The sequence below is a fragment of the Mustela erminea genome, chromosome 2 (genome assembly GCF_009829155.1).
Source record: "Mustela erminea isolate mMusErm1 chromosome 2, mMusErm1.Pri, whole genome shotgun sequence".
In the NCBI taxonomy this organism is placed as follows: domain Eukaryota; kingdom Metazoa; phylum Chordata; class Mammalia; order Carnivora; family Mustelidae; genus Mustela; species Mustela erminea.
The window spans coordinates 57,446,188-57,463,006 of record NC_045615.1 but is presented as its reverse complement, the minus strand read 5'-3'; the positions used below and the strand labels follow the sequence as shown (position 1 = coordinate 57,463,006).

The following is a 16,819-nucleotide window of genomic DNA, read 5'->3' as shown; positions in this document are numbered from 1 at the left end:
TTCGGAGCAATAGAGAAGTAGAATAAAAAGAATTACTTAAAGGTTTGGGGTTTGGGGACGCCTGGGTGGCTCAGTTGGTTAAACAGCTGCCTTCAGCTCAGGTCATGATCCCAGAGTCCTGGGATCAGAGTCCCACATCAGGCTCCTTGCTGGCAGGGAGCCTGCTTCTCCCTCTGCCTCTGCCTGCCATTCTGTCTGCCTGTGCTCACTCGCTCACTCTCTCTCTGACAAATAAATAAATAAAATCTTTAAAAAAAAAAAAAAAAAGGTTTGGGGTTTGTTTTTGTTTTTGTTTTTAAGATTTTATTTATTTACTTGACAGAGATCACAAGTAGGCAGAGAGGCAGGCAGAGAGAGAGAGGGAAACAGGCTCCCTGCTGAGCAGACAGCCTCATGTGGGGATCAATCCTAGGACTCTGGGATCATGACCTGAGCCGAAGACAGAGAGGCTTAACCCACTAAGCCACCCGGGTGCCCCTGGGTTTTTTTTTTTAAATAGAGTTTTCATATCATACTTTTGGCAATTCAAAAGGTACTTCTAAAGTGCTCCTCCTACCTTTTATTGGAGGCAAAGGTGACAAAGAAACATACTGATTTTATCAGTGATAAACTAAAAACAGTAATAACTAAAACCTACTGTATTATCATTTACAACTTTTACAGGTAAGACTGAAAGCCAATGCTACTGTGTGCATTCTGACAGGAGATACATGTTGGCAGTATGTGCCCAGCAACAGTCAACACTGTGTGCCTTTAAGGGCTCTGCAATCTAACCGGTCTTCTTCCCTAGGACACATGAAAAGTAAATTCTGCCCTTGAGTCATTTCTTTAACTCACACTTGAAATGTTCCTAAGGCCCGATTAGCTTCTGCAATCAAAACAACTCCAGGTCCAGATGGCTTCACTGGTAAATTCTACCAAATATTTACAGAAGAAATAATACCAATTCTACACAATCTCTTCTAGAAAAGAAAAGAGGAGGGAACATCTTCCATTTCATGAGTCTAGGATTACTCTCATGCCAAAACTAGGCAAAAATATTAAAAGCAAATGACAGACTAATATCCTGCACCAATATAAATATAAATCAGGAATTTAATTACAGATCAGTACACATTATAGTTTTAAGAAAAAGAGGGATGCCTGGGTGGCTCAGTCAGTTAAGCATCTGCCTTCAGCTCAAGTCCTGCTCCCAGGGTCTAGGATCTAGTCCCACATCGGGCTCCCTGCTAGGCAAGAGGCCTGCTTCTCCTTCTCTTCCCTGCTCCTGCTCTCTCTCGCTACATCTGTTTCTCTCAAATAAAGAAAGAAAATCTTAAAAAGAAAAAGGCTGAGTATAACATCTTCATAAAACGAACTGCATGCTATATATTCTCTCACTATTATTTCTTGGAATAAGAGATGCCTAGTTCTAATATGCCTGGTTCCTTGCCAGCCCAATATTCTTTTCTACTGATCCCTTTCCAGATACTCCTCTTAGCCCTAGATACCAACCCTCCCCACACCATTTCCTCCTCTAGGACTGTCCTCCCCAGTGGATGTAGTCAGGTTCAATTTAATAGGATATGAAAGATACAGGGCTGGCCAGCTGAGGGCTGTCTCTATCCAGCACAGCCCAAAGGGATCAAGACAGTGCTCACCCACTAAGAAAACCATCTCCAAAGATCCAAGAGGGCACCATTTAAAAGATGGCACCATAGTAAACAGTAGAGCAATGAGTAAAATGCAAATAGTTTCAGTCTAAAGCATAATAATTATGATCTTTTTACTTAGGGTACATTAGCTGTTGAATTCTCTTGGAGTATAGGTTGTAATGGCTCTTCATTTCCTGTAGGACTCCAGTATTAAAGAAACACACACACGTGAGGCACCTGGGTGGCTCAGTCAGTTAAGCGTACATCTTCGGTTCAGGTCATGATCCCAGCATCCTGGGATCCTGCCCCATGTAGAATTCCCTGCCAGCAAGGAGCCTGCTTCTCCCTCACCCTCTGCCCCTTCCCCCACTCATTTTCGTTCTCTCTCTCTCTCTCTCTCAAATAAATAAAATCTTAAAAAGAAAGAAAGACAGAAAGATGCATACTTCAATATGTTAGGAAACGCCTGGGGTAGAGACCCATTCTTTTTTTTCTTTTTTTTTTTTTAAGATTTTATTTATTTATTTGACAGACAAGAGATGACAAGTAGACAGAGAGGCAGGCAGAGAGGAGGAAGCAGGTTCCCTGCTGAGCAGAGAGCCCAATGTGGGGCTCGATCCCAAGACCCTGAGATCATGACCTGAGCTGAAGGCAGAGGCTTTAACCCACTGAGCCACCCAGGTGCCCCGAGACCCATTCTAAGCTGTTTTGCTAACATACAATTTCACCTCAACCCTTCACTTCCCTAAACTTTTTAACTTCCTGGATATAAAATATTAATAACTGGTCAAAGAGCTCTAAAAATATCTAACACATTAGAAATACAGTACTTAATGTATTACTGAATAAAGTTAAATAGCATTTAAACCAAACTCTATACTTTGATCTGAAGTAACGAATCCTGTTATTTATGCTTTGTTAAACTCTCATTTATTCACAATCCTTCTTTCTCATCTCTAACCACATTTCCTCCCACAATAACCTAGCATTTCCGTTCAATGTAGACCTCACTTTACAGAACCACAGATTGTCTTTACATTTTTATTTCCCTTTCCTTCAAGTGGTGGTTAAACTGACCTCAATGAGATTTTAAGATAGATACATATAAAATAATCTCTCTCTGTTTTTTTTTTTAAAAGATTTTATTTATTTATTTGACAGAGAGAAATCACAAGTAGACGGAGAGGCAGGCAGAGAGAGAGAGGGAAGCAGGCTCCCTGCTGAGCAGAGAGCCCGATGCGGGACTCGATCCCAGGACCCTGAGATCATGACCTGAGCCGAAGGCAGTGGCTTAACCCACTGAGCCACCCAGGTGCCCCAATCTCTCTATGTTTATTAAACCAGCAAAAATTCCTTAAAAAAAATACATAATTTGATGAATTAAAAAGAACAAGATCAATAGGTCGAGAAACAGAAACTTTATACCAAGAACCATGAGTTGTCTGCCAAATCTTCATCCATCAAGATGGCAATGTTTTAAGACCAGAAAGCCCTGGTCAATTTTCAGGTAACTGCAACGAATTGTCTTAAGCCCTTAAGGCAGTCCACTGACGAAATGAATTTACAGGATGAGTGAGTAGCCAAATCAGGAAAAGTCATGTGAATTGGTAATAGATCCATGTGGCTGACAGCAATAGCTAAGAGTTTCACTTTGTGGTGTCTCAGAAAGTAACTTTAAAAAAGAAAAATCAAATACTCAGCTGCAAATATTCAGCTGCAAATAAGAGTATTAATACACCAAAAAAACAAAGTAATAAATTTTGAAAATGAAACAAAAACAAGAGATCTGGCTAAATTTAAAAGCCAGACAGCTCAAGTACCACTGCCTACAACACTCAAACACTTCTAGCAAAGGAAAGCGGGTGCCAGAAAATTGGGACATTCTCAAGTACTGCTCAAGAAAGATCCATCTATCCTAACAACCATCTCATGTTTTTGTGTTACATACAAGATTAACAAAAAGACTGCTCAGCCACATTTTATTTCCATGATTACAAACCACAAAGAATAAAAAATTTTAAAACTTGTCCTAATTCTCGCTCTTGGGATTACACTTTCAGAAATTCAAATATACATTTTCAGAACTGGAAGACTTTTTTCAAGACACATGGAGACAAAGGAAACAAAAGCAAAAATGAACTTTTGGGACTTCCTCAAGATAAAAAGCTTTGCACAGCAAAGGAAACAGTCAACAAAACAAAGAGGCAACCCACATAATGGGAGAAGTTATTTGTAAATGACACTATAACGGGCTGATATCCAAGATATATAAAGAACTACTCAAACTCAACACTCAAAAAACTGATATAAAAATGGGCAGAAGACATGAACAGACACTTCTCCAAAGAAGACATACAAATGAGGCCTCTGCTTTCAGCTCAGGTCTTGATCCCAGAGTCATGGGATCGAGCCCCACATTGGGCTCTCTGCTCAACGGGGAGCCTGCTTCCCCCTCTCTCTCTCTGCCTAATAAATAAATAAAATCTTTAAAAAAAAAAAAAAAAGAAGAAGACATACAAATGGCTAACAGACACATGAAAAAATGTTCATCATCATTAGTCATCAGGGAGATTCAAATCAAAACAGAATGGCAAAGATTAATAGGACAGGAAACAACAAATGTTGGAGATGTGGAAAAAGGGGAACTCTTTTACACTACTGGTGGGAATGCAAGTTGGTGTAACCACTTTGGAAAACAGTGTGGAGATGCCTCAAAAAATTAAAAAGGAGTTACCCTATGACCCTGCAATTGCACTACTGGGTATTTATCCCAAAGATACAGATGTAGTAGAAAGAAGGACCAACTGTACCCCAATGTTCATAGCAGCAATGGCCACAATCGCCAAACTGTGAGAGGAGCCAAGACGTTCTTCAACAGACAAATAAATAAAGAAGATATGGTCCAAATATGCAATGGAATATTACGCCTCCATCAGAAAGGATGAATACCCAACTTTTTTATCAACATGGACGGAACTGGAAGAGATTATGGTGAGTGAATAAGTCAAGAAGAGAAAGTCAATTATTATATGGTTTTTCTTATTTGTGGAGCATAAGGAATAATACGGAAGACACTGGAGATGGAGAGAAGAAGTGAGTTGGGGGAAATCAGGGGGAAACGAACCATGAGAGACTGTGGACTCTTAGAAACAAACTGAGGGTTTTGGAGGAGAGGTGCGTGGGGGGATGGTTGAACCTGGTGGTAGGTATTAAGGAGAGCACGAATTGCATGGAGCACTGGGTGTGGTGCATAAACAATGAATCTTGGAACACTGAAAAAATAAAATAAAATTTAAAAAATTTTTTTAAATTTTAAAAATACAAATATAAACTTTCAGAACTGGAATATTTCTAGTCTTCTACATAAAAGTCATTTTCTAAGACAAATAGTACAGAGATATAAGATTTTACTTACTTGCTTTCTTATGCAGTAACTTGTGAGTTGCCCAACTTCCTTTAAAACATTCCTGAAAGAGCAAACATGAAAATTAGTGTCAGGCCTTCAGGGACATTTTAAGGAATACTGTATGTAAAAAATAGACACCGGACACTTTGCACAAGTCAAAATCTGTGACTTTACTACATCCAGTATTTGGGAAGGCTTAAGAAATGATGATACCTATTTAAAAATTCACTTCAAAAAGGAACCTAAACTTACAGTACTTCAAATAAGTAGAAACATTAGCCTATATTATAAATAGCAGTCACAGTTATATTTCAATTTTATGTCATCAAATTATTTTGAAGTATTTGAAAAGAACCATAACCCAATTAATCAACTCTATACTAGAGGGGGGGAAAGGAAAATTTTGCAGATTTTTCCATTATTTATAGTAGTTTGATTCCTGGCTAGCTATACCCTCCTCTTTGTTTCCTCCATGCTGACAGCCCTACACTGTAAGCTCAGGAAGGGAAGGGACTATGTCAAGATTACCCCCACATCCCGAGAGCCAATCACAGTAGTTAGCACACAGTGGAGTTTCAGTGAGTACTTTGAGCGGAATGGATCAATGACCAGGAAGACTCAACTTTTCACTTAAGAAAAAAAGTTCTTGTGACCTATTTCAGATGCCAGTAGGAAGTACTGTCTTGGGAAAATGAACTCAAGTAATAAATTGAATTCAAATAATCAACTCAAGTAATAAATTAGAAAAAAAAAATGAATTCAACCAGACACAGATCTTAAGCATGCTTTCATTTTTATGGTATTTCCTTCAAAGGACTTAAAATTATTCAAACAAATAATTATCAATACAAAGAAAATTCACAAAATCCTACAAGTGTTTTGACTTTGCAATATAAAAAAGTAAGTAATGGATTTTTTAAAAAGCTAAGAAAAAACAGAAAGCACCCCTAGGACTATATAGTAATCAAACTACATTACACCAGTGATGCTAAAGGTACTCTCCCCCAAGGTTCATCCAAAGACTGAGGGGTTAGTTTGCTCCTCCAGTGTCAGAATCTTCACTACTTCCCCTTTTCTCTCCCTGTATCCTCCACAGCAGACCAGCTGTTAGGTTAAGAAAATCCAGGTCATACCTATTACCTCCTATTGCAACATTAAACCCCAAGACTTCAGATGTATAAAAAGGTATCCACAACATTCAAGGATTTTTTTTTCAATTTTGAAGCTAAAACTAAGCTCAATCTTTTGGGAAGGATGGGGGATGTGGTTGGCAGAATAACGGCACCGCCAGGAATGGCCATGTCCTAATTCACGGAACCTGTGAATGTGTTGGGTTACAACTAAGGTAAAGGAGAATTAAAGTTGCTAATAAACTGACCTTAAGTAAGAGGGAGGCATGAGTCATCAAAGAAGGAATGATGGAGGCAAGGTTGGAGAGAAGTTACATTGCTGGGATTGAAGATGGAGGAAGAGGCCATGAGCCAAGACACTAGCCTCTAGAAACTACAATGAGTAAGTAACAGTTCCCAAAGCCTCCAGAAAGGCTGCCAACCTGCCAACACCTGACTTTAGCCCTGAGACCTATGCAGACTTCTGACCTACTGAACTGTGAGAAAATAAGTTTGTGTTGTCTTAAGCTACCAAGTTTGTGGTAATTTGGGATGGCAGCTATAGGAAACTAATACAGGAGGGAAAATAGTTATCCCTATCTGCCGTCAAACTGCAAAAACCCTCACAACCGGCAAAAAGGTCAGTTTTTCTCCACCCTGGAGTTACAGGAAACTGGTTGAAACACACACACACACACACACACACACACACACACACACTTATCTATGATTCTGCCATAAGAGGTACTGTAATTAACTGAAAAGTCCCAAGAACTGAAACAGGATTAAGTGACTTCTTCAGTACTACATCTATTCAGCCTAAGAAAAGAAAGGTAAAATCAGTATTAAACTCTAATATGAAGACAGCCATAATAAATAAGTTACCATTTACTATGTGCACTATAAACCTGTATCTCATTTCATCCTCAGAAAAATCCTGCAAGGCAGAAAGCATTATCCCCATTTTACACATGACAAAACTGAAGCACAAACAGCTAAATAACTTGTCTGTCACATAACAGAATCACACCAGGCAGAATGAGAACACAAACCCAGGATTACCTAAGATCATGCTTTCTCACTGCTTCTGTGTATGGATGAGTAGGTGTGGGTGCGTGTGGAGAGTTTATATTCAATTCAAAGCATCTATTTAGTACCAAACTCAGAACTAGAAAACATGTATGCAATTAAACTCTACCATTATAAGCTCTAGAATTTTATCTTTAAGGGAGCACCTGGGTGGCTCAGTCAGTTGAGCCTGTAACTCCCCGTTTCAGCTCTGGTCATGATCTCAGGGTCATGGGATTTTGAGCCCTGCGTCAGAGACTCCACACTGGGCATGGAGCCTGCTTAAGATTCTCTCTCTCCCTCTCTCTCTGCCTCTCCCTCGACTTGTGCTCACTCTCTTGCTCCCTCTCAAAATAAATAAGTAAATCTGAAAAAATAAATAAGTTTTTATCTTTAAATCTAGGAAATGATAACTACTAACCATTTTCATGGATCCTCAACTGCCCACCTATAAAGTGGGGCTGATACGTCTAGGGAAGATAATATAGCAGATTAAAAGAGATCCTGTAAATAACTCATGGGAAAGTAGTTAACAAAGTTTCTAGCACATAGCAAGTGTCAAAATATGGGAGCCCCTGACATCCCAGTGCTTATCACTATGCCTGGCATTGAACAGGTTTTCTTGGTTTTTGTTAAAGAATGAACAAAAATTAATCTGATCATATACACAAAGCCTTCTTCTGGTTATAGATAGAAATATAAACCTTCCATCACCTGCCAGAACTGACCGCAAGCTGCCTACTCCACAGCTTTCTCCCCTCTCCTGGACACCAAAGAACGCTGCAACAGCAGAATTGCAATGGACCCTGGGAAAAACGTTCCCAGCCTCCTGGATGATACAAGTGGCCTCGTGACCTAGTCTGGCCAACATGTGAGCCCAGTTGTCAGGTGAGGCCTCTGGAAAGCTTTTTAGAAAACAGGCACCTATTTTTCCCTTTGCCCTTTCCCTGCTTCAAACCCAGAGATGCTGGCTGAGGTAAAGCAGCAGTCTTCTATCCACAAAGTAAAGAGTGCACCCCAAGAAGCCAGGGTCCCTGATGGTTTTGTGGAATTGCTGTTCCAGTCTCAAAATATCTACACCTCCAGACTCCTCATCATTTAAAAAAAAAAAACTCCACACCTTTAGTTTTGGAAGATTTATTGGTTAGAAATTGCATTAGATTATGAGAAACAAAAGCTTGAAGAACAGTGACATAAACAAATCAATCACTCACCTATTTCATAAGACTAAAAGGCAGGGGATGGGGTGGGGGTGGGAGAAAGGGGCCCTGGATGAAGGTGGCTGTAACAACTACAGCAGGTTGAATAATGGCCACCCAAAGACACCAGGTTGTAATTCCTGGAAACTGTAAATGTCACCTTATTTTGAAAAAGGGTATTTTTGCATATGTGATTCAATTAAGGGTCCTGTGATAGGGAGATTATCCTGGTAGGCCCTAAATGCCATCATCATGAGTGTCCTTAGAACAGGGAGGCAGCGAGAGGCTCACACACACAGAAAAGGAAGTAATATGTCCAGAAGGGTAGAGATTGGAGTCATGTGGTAGAGCCTCTGGAGGGAGCACCACCCTGCCATCGCCTTGATTTTGGTTCAGTGAAACTGACTTTGGACTTCCTACCTCTCCAACTGTGAAAGAATACATTGCTGTTGTTTCAGGCACTCCTATCAGTGGCAGTTTGTTACAGCAGCCACAGGAAACTAAGGCAGTAAATAATAAGACACCAGGGCATACACCTAAAGAATGACTCCAATTAGGGCACTGGGGATGAAGGACTAATTACAGTTTTCTTGAAGCTTTTTCTGCTTACGTGTACTTATTCATGAGGTCAACTCCCAATTACGCACAGTGATTTTTAAATGGGATCAACAAAGGCACATGACTTATTAAGAAACTTCAGTCAGCCATTTCGAACCCTACTCTTCTTCCCCTTTCCAAACTACTCATCATCATGGGTAAGACTGGCAAAGGTGATGAGACAGATTGGAGTTTCACTTGTTTTTCCTTCGTCCAGACTACCTGATAGCAGAGATATTCATGGCAGTAAGGTTGTCAACAAGGAAAAGTTCAGGAATGGGGAAGAAAGGAGTGGAGAGAGGCTTTCAGGGTGCGTCCTGGAACTCCAGTCTAACAGTAAGCCAGGTCCAGAGGCAAAATGCCACCAGGGCTGCATGCCTAGGGTACCAGTGCTGTTCTTCAATTCCAGGCCTTGACTCCAGTGTCCCCTTAATACTAGGCAAACCATCTGCATACTAAGTGCGCTGGATACAATTCTGAATTCATTTTCAGTAGAACAGCTTAGAATAAATCAACTGAATGTCTGTCAATGAGAACGATATGCGGCTGAAGTGGCTTACACGTCTCCTAGGTACTGATACAGCCAAGACTGCAGCACTGCAAAAACAGTCTTCCCTGAGAAAAATCAAGGTCAGATTTTTTGCTCTGTCACATACACTCTCCTTTCCAAAATCCAAAGGTACTTCACTTGTTAGGTAAGCACAGCACAGTTTGCATCCTCAACCTGGCTAACCCTTTTCCTGCTATCATTAAAATCAGGATATAAAAAAGGCAGGAGACCATCAAAAAATGAAAAGAAAATATGTCAAGAATAGAGAAGAGACTTCTGAACGGAGCAGGGTTATCAAAAGATGACTTTCAGATACTCTTCAGCTCCATTAGCCTAGGATTCCATCTTTTCAGTAATTATGGAAGAGACCACAAGTTCTTAAAAACCTGTGACAGTAGAAATGATTATCTCAAAGTTAATCTCCCCCAAAGTAAAGCAAAACAACAAAAAGTTGAAAACAGATGGTGTTTTTGAAAAAAGGATTTGAAACCAATGATGTCTGGGGCACCTGGCTGGCTCAGTCAGTGGAGCATAGGAATCTTGATCTCAGGGTTATAAGTTCGAGCCCCACAATGGGTGAAAAGATTACTTATTAAAAGGGGGGGGGGGGCGCCTGGGTGGCTTAGTCGTTAGGCATCTGCCTTCAAATGCCAGTCATGATCCCAGGGTCCTGGGATCGAGCCCCGCATCGGGCTCCCTGTCCCTCTGCTGCTCTGCCTGCTTGTGCTCTCTTGCTTTCTCTGTCAAATAAATTAATTAATTAAATCTTTAAAAAAAAAAAAAAAAAAAATATATATATATATATATATTAAAAAAACCAACAAGTTTAGGGGCGCCTGGGTGGCTCAGTGGGTTAAGCCGCTGCCTTCGGCTCAGGTCATGATCTCAGGGTCCTGGGATCGAGTCCCACATTGGGCTCTCTGCTCAGCAGGGAGCCTGCTTGCTTCCTCCTCTCTCTCTGCCTGCATCTCTGCCTACTTGTGATCTCTCTCTGTCAAATAAATAAATAAAATCTTTAAAAAAAAAAAAAAACCAACAAGTTTAATACCTGAATAACAAAAGTTTCAGAAAGAAAAGGGAGAGGGGAGATCAAAGAAATAAATTCAAAGTTTCCCATAACTGAAAGACAGGAGTTTCCAGACTGAAAAGACCCCCAAAAGATAAAACTCAACTTGCCCAAGGAATGCAATATGAAATTTTGTAATAGTGTATATAAGAGAAAATCCAATAGGCTTCCAGAGAAAGGGGGGAGGGCTCCATCCTAGGTCCCCAAGATCATGACCTGAACCGAAACCAAGAGCTGGACACTTAACCGACCAACCCACCCAGGTGCCCCAACAACCAATTTTTAACACAGGCAGTCAGTCCTTACTTTGCACCATAGTGCAGAACCATAAAAAAGACCATGCAAGCCATAAGTGTACAAAGTAATCTTCATAATCAATGGGAAATTAGAATTGTTCCAGGACCTTTAAAATTTTTTGTTACGACATCCAAAACTCTGTCAGTTATAAATACACAGAGTATTGGGGGAGAAAATAAAACTCATGTTTGTTTATTAGTACACCGTACCACTGAGAATCAGAGCATTTTCTTTCTTTATTTAAAAACTTACCAAGACCAGTTTGAATGTTTGCTTTCTTCCCATTGTATAACTCATGAAACGGAGTGAACATCTTTTTTATGATTGGCAAACTGTCCTACTCCTTTCTAGGTTTGGAACAGCTTCCAAATTTTATCATTTGTACGGTCAATGGCTCTGAGAGTTCCATTAAAGTTTTTGTTGGTATTATTTCCCCTGCAACACAGCTATTCTTTTCATCACAACCATTTTCCTCATTTATTCCAACAAGTTGGCCCCACAGAGTTGCTCTGGCTGCACGTCTAGAGTTTCTAAAACAGTGAGCAATGCCAACATTCCCGTGGTCAGCTATTTCTTCTACAAACCCCTTTCTGGATTTAGATTTCACTTCCGGCATGATCATTTACCATTTCTTTGCTGTACTTTCTATCTTTGTTGGCAAATTTCCCTCTTTCGATTATCCATTTTTGTAAAATATCACAGAAGTCATCACTGGCAAACAAAGCAACACAACCACGGACTTGGCTGTCTGGAAGAGAAACAAGTGAGAGTTGCACAATGGCCAGTCACTGATAGGTTCTGAAAGAAAGGAGGGATTGGTCACTGATCAAGGTGCCCACCTGTGACTTACACAATGATCCTGGGACTAAAGAGTTCTCTGTAAAGTATGTACTTCATTTAATTACTTCATGTTGCTGGGAGACTGGTTTCACTTAACTAAACTATGCTAACTAAATTCATGCATATCAAAACTGCAAAATGAGATCTGCCTTTAGTGGGTACCTATCTAGCTCAGTCAGCAGAGCATGCAACTCTTGATCTCGGGTCATGACTTCAAGCCCCCAAGGTGGGTGTAGAGCTTACGTTAAAAAAAAAAAAAAAATCTGCCTTTACATAGTTGGCACTCTGATATAACCTATTTATAAAACTTTTCTAAATAGGTTATGTGAACAAAACACTTCTGTATCACCCAGGATCTTTTTTTATGCTCACAGAAGCTGACACACATTTCCTTAAGTTAAAAAAAATCTCTATCCCAACTGATTCATTTAGAGAATACAGAAGTTTACATACCAATTTAAATGGGGGGCAGGGGATACATACTAATTTAAACAAGAAAGGGAGGGGGAAGACATCATTTCTTTAAAGAAGCATTTAAAAATGTTCGAAAAATTTAGCATATTCACCTAATTTTTTAATACTAAAAAACAAAACAAAAAAAATACTTTAACATTAACTACTTAGTACTAAGGATACTTCATTAATTCCTAAAGGGTTTATAAGTAGGGACAACTCAAAACCCACAAGACTTCCTAAAACACTCCTTTTCAAAAGTGGCTAGTGGCTAAAAATCATGGACTCTGAAGTCAGACAGACTTGTATCCTAGCTTGGTCACTTATTCGCTGTACAACACTTAGTATCTCTCAAGTTCTGGTTTCCTCAACTATTATGTAGGAAAAACAACTGTGCAGTGCTCAATTCTAATTATCATCAATTCTGTTAATTTTTGAAGCAATTTAAATTTTAAACTTGAAAAATGAAGCACTTAAATATCTATCTTTAACATGTGTCAATACTGGCCCAAAGTCTCGGCTTATGAAAACCGATGGCCAATGAAGCAACTAGTCATTACTGTGAGCTCTGTATCTTTCTAGCATCATGACTGCCCACAGAAGCTGCACTGTTAAAGAGGACATGTAACCCGAAGTTTGAACCTGCTCCCACCACACATACCATCAGAGAGAACCAAGCCTCCTGGCTCATGGCATCTGAGTATAACCAGGGACCAATCTCTGGCAGAATTCTAAGCTACACAGACATAATGGCAACCCGTAAAAAGTCAAATCTTTTTAAAAAATACATATAAAAAATAAAACATTCATCAGTGACACCAGTAGCCACAGTGCAAAGGAGGCAAAAGTCAGAAGATTTAGTCCAACCATAAAACCTGAACAGAATGCATGGGACAATTATTTAAGAACTCTGAAAAGCAAACAGTAGCAGGCAAATTAGGGAAGACCAAAATTTGAAGGTCCACTGAGCTGGTGATGAGTTCAGCATCCCAGCTGACCCTGCGTATCTTCAGCGGCACCAGAGAAGTGACCACCTGGCACAAACACACAGTGCTCACAGAGAAAATGCTCTAATTCTGGCTCAAGGACCAGAACAGGGAATTAACAGTGCTCAAAGAGCACAGATACCACCTTCTCCTCTCTCTTTATCCTCTCACACACCGAGGTAGCCACCCATAAGCCTGTAGGAGCCAAAATTCTGAGGAAGAGGCATTTTCCTTCTCTAATCAGTGAAGCTGTAGTCCACAGAGGGTGGACCAAACCCCACTTTCTGCTCTCTGCCTTCCTGCCATTTGGCCCCAGACACAAACACAGTCATAAACTGTGCAGCAAAGCAGGTAACTAAACCAAAGATTTCTGGCCAGAGAACAAGCAAAGAGAATTCCCAAGAAACCAGAAAATACTGTGAAGAAGTTCCAGAAAGGGAGCCCATAGAGTTGTTCATAATACAATACACTGATGCTTGTGAGAACAGAACTAATCACAAGTCTATCATCCAAGTCTCACACCAAGCACTGGGTCAGAAAGGTTAGAACTCGCAGCCAGAATGTAACCCAGATCAGGAGCCTGCTAAAACAAAAATATCAACATTCTCCACAGGATTTAAACAAGTCTCAAAATCTCAATATTCAAAATCTCCAGGATACAATCTAAAATTATTTGACATATAAAGAACCGTAAAAATTTCAACTCACAAGGGAAGTGAGTCAACAGACACCAATACCAAAATGACATGAACATTGCCATTAACTGACAAAGACCTAGAAGCAGGTATTATTAAATTAAAATGCTCCAAAAACCAATGAGGGATTCTTAATACCAATGGAAAAAGAGAAAATCTTTGCAATGAAAAATAGAATAAAGAAAAACCGCACGGAAATTTCAGAAGTGAAAAATACAGCAGCCAAAATAAAACACTAACTGGGTGGATCCAAGAGCATGATGGAGATGACAGAGGAAAGAGTCAGTGAACTAAAGGATCAAAAGAAATTATTCCATTGGACATGGAAAAGATTTATTTTTAACGAACAGAGCCTCAGGGACAAATGTGGCCATAACGAATTACTGACAGCAAAGAGGGAAATTACATAATGATTAAAAAAAAAAAAAACAGGTCAACTAAGATGATATATCACAGTCTAAATCATACATGTCTAACAACAGAGCTTTAAAGTACATGAAGCAAAAGTGATGAAAGTGAAAGAGAAAAATCCACAATACAGTTGGAAGAAAAAGTAACATCCATTCGTAATAAAAACTCCCAGTAAATTAGGAGAGCATTTCAACTTGATAAAGATCAAGATAAAGGAGCACTGGGTGGCTCAGCCAGTAGAGCGTCTGCCTTCGGCTCAGGTCATGATCCCAGGGCTTGGGATCCAGCCCCACATCGGGCTCCCTGCGGGGAGCCTGCTTCTCCCTCTCCCTCTGCCTCTCCACCCCTCCCACTCATGTTCTCACTCTTTCTGCTCTCTCTTCCAAATAAATGAAAAATCTTTAAAAAAAAAAAAAAAATCATCTACCAGAAGTCTACAGATGCCATATTTAATTGTGAAAGACAAAACGCTTTCTCCCTAAGATCAGGAACCAGACAAGGATGTCCACTCTCAACATTCCTAATTCAACATTACACTGGAAGTCTTGCAATTCAAAAAGGCAAGAAAAAAAAAAAAGCCATAGAGACAGAAAAAGCAAAGAAAGAAAACTGTCCCCATTCAAAGATGACATAAGTATCTATATAAAAATACAAAGGAAAAAACTCCCAGAACTAAAATATCAGGTTAGCAGAGTCACAAATACAAGGTCAACACACAAAAGTCAACTGTTTTTCTATATACTGGCAATATATAATTGGAACATGACACAAAAGCAATACGATTTACAATTACTCCTCCCCAAACTAAATAAAGAGCATAAAGGTAACAAAACATGTATAGCAACTATATGCTGAAAACTAAGAAACAATGATAAATCAAAGAAGATCTAAATAAATACAGAGACATCTTGTGTGCCTGGAGTGGAAAACTAAACGTCAGAAAGATGTCAATTCTCCCCAAATTCATTTGTAAGTTTTAAGCAATCTCAACTGGGATTTTTTTTTTTAGATATAATAAAGTATGATTCTAAAATTTATATAAAAAGGCAAACAAACTAGAACTGCTCAATTTTGAAAAAGAAGAATAGAATTGGAGGTATCTTACACTTTTTCTTATGTTAAGGAAATAATTTTTCCTATTTCTACTCTAAAATTAATTAGGGACTGATGGTGAATATCACCAAATGCATCTTTAGCATCTACAAAAGGAAATTTTTTTTTGTATTTGATATAATGGCTTAATGTATTATTATTTTAATAGCTTTTCCTATTATTTCATGATTTGTACCTCCCTGAAACAAACTAGTTGACTATGGTGGGTTATTCTTTTTTATACTATGCAATACAACTTGGTAATATTTGTTTTGCAAAGTTGTAGGCATTTTATATCTCTCACTGTGTATTGCTGGGTATTTTAATTCAGGTTTTCCTTACTGCCCTTTCTTCCTGTTCCTGTCTACCTGCCACTTCACTATTACTGCCAACCCTTATCAAAACTGGCCTACAGATAATTTGTCTCAAAAATATAAATACTCCTGCCATCTTCTTAATGAATAAAAAGGACCAGGTGGCAAATATCTTAGAGAAAGGTTCCCATCAAGGTGGGTTAGCAGAACATCACCTTCCATTAAGAATAAAAGTCTGTGGAGCCTCCGTCCGACATTGATTAATGGGAACCACCATGTGTTGACAGCCTTTCTTGTGTCGGGCATCTTGGATGCATCATCTCATCATCTCATTCACAGGTCACATGAATCCTAGGAACTGGATATTAATACTCCCATTTTACAGATGGGGAAGTTATTTAAACCTTTCCTACAAACTAAAGTCAAAATAATTTGAGCCAGTTCAAACAGCTATTGAGTGGTAAAGCTGGACTATAAATATAGGGTTTTCTTGGTTCCAAAGTCCACTCTCTGCACAGCTATAGGGCTCACAGGGCAGGGCAAGGAGAAAGCGACAAATTGGTAAAAGAGATAAAATGGGTAAGATATCGGTCTGCACCACTGCCCCCACTGCAACACCGTGCCCCGTGCATATTTTCCATTTGGCTGTCCCTGAGTTGTATTCTGTATAGTAAATCAGTAAATGTGAAGAGAAACAAAAACAATCTAGCAGCATAGAAGAGAAAGAGAAAGAAGCAGATGAGATCAAGGTAAAGGGGACAGATTTCAGAGAAAAGGCTAAATAAAATATTTTAGCTTAAGATTTTTAAAAATATAAATATAAATATGAATATGAAGAATTTCTCAGTATATACTAAGAATTGGCAAAAGGGCAAAATCAAAGGAAAAAATATGAGACTGGTCCCAAGCAGAATCATATTACCATTTTATAAACATTTTACAATGTTAGATGTTTTTATCCACAGAGCTTATATTATTATAAGTATGCTAATTCTCTTAGCAAAATTATTTCTTTATTAGAAACTATAGTTTCTAATGTTATCTTTATTAGAAACTATAGTTTCTAATGTCAAGTTATCATGTTATACCATGTTATCAAGTA

At 39.1% G+C, this 16,819-nt stretch overlaps 1 protein-coding gene across 2 annotated transcripts in view; it reads right to left on the bottom strand.

Annotated features, from left to right (window-relative positions):
* The window catches only part of METAP1 (methionyl aminopeptidase 1), a 66,739-nt gene that overhangs the window by 27,999 nt on the left and 21,921 nt on the right, over positions 1-16,819 (bottom strand). For both annotated transcript variants that reach the window (XM_032332968.1, XM_032332969.1), the window contains exon 2: positions 5,050-5,101. In XM_032332968.1, the coding sequence (XP_032188859.1) occupies positions 5,050-5,101 (52 nt within the window). The remainder of the gene's footprint in view (positions 1-5,049; positions 5,102-16,819) is intronic.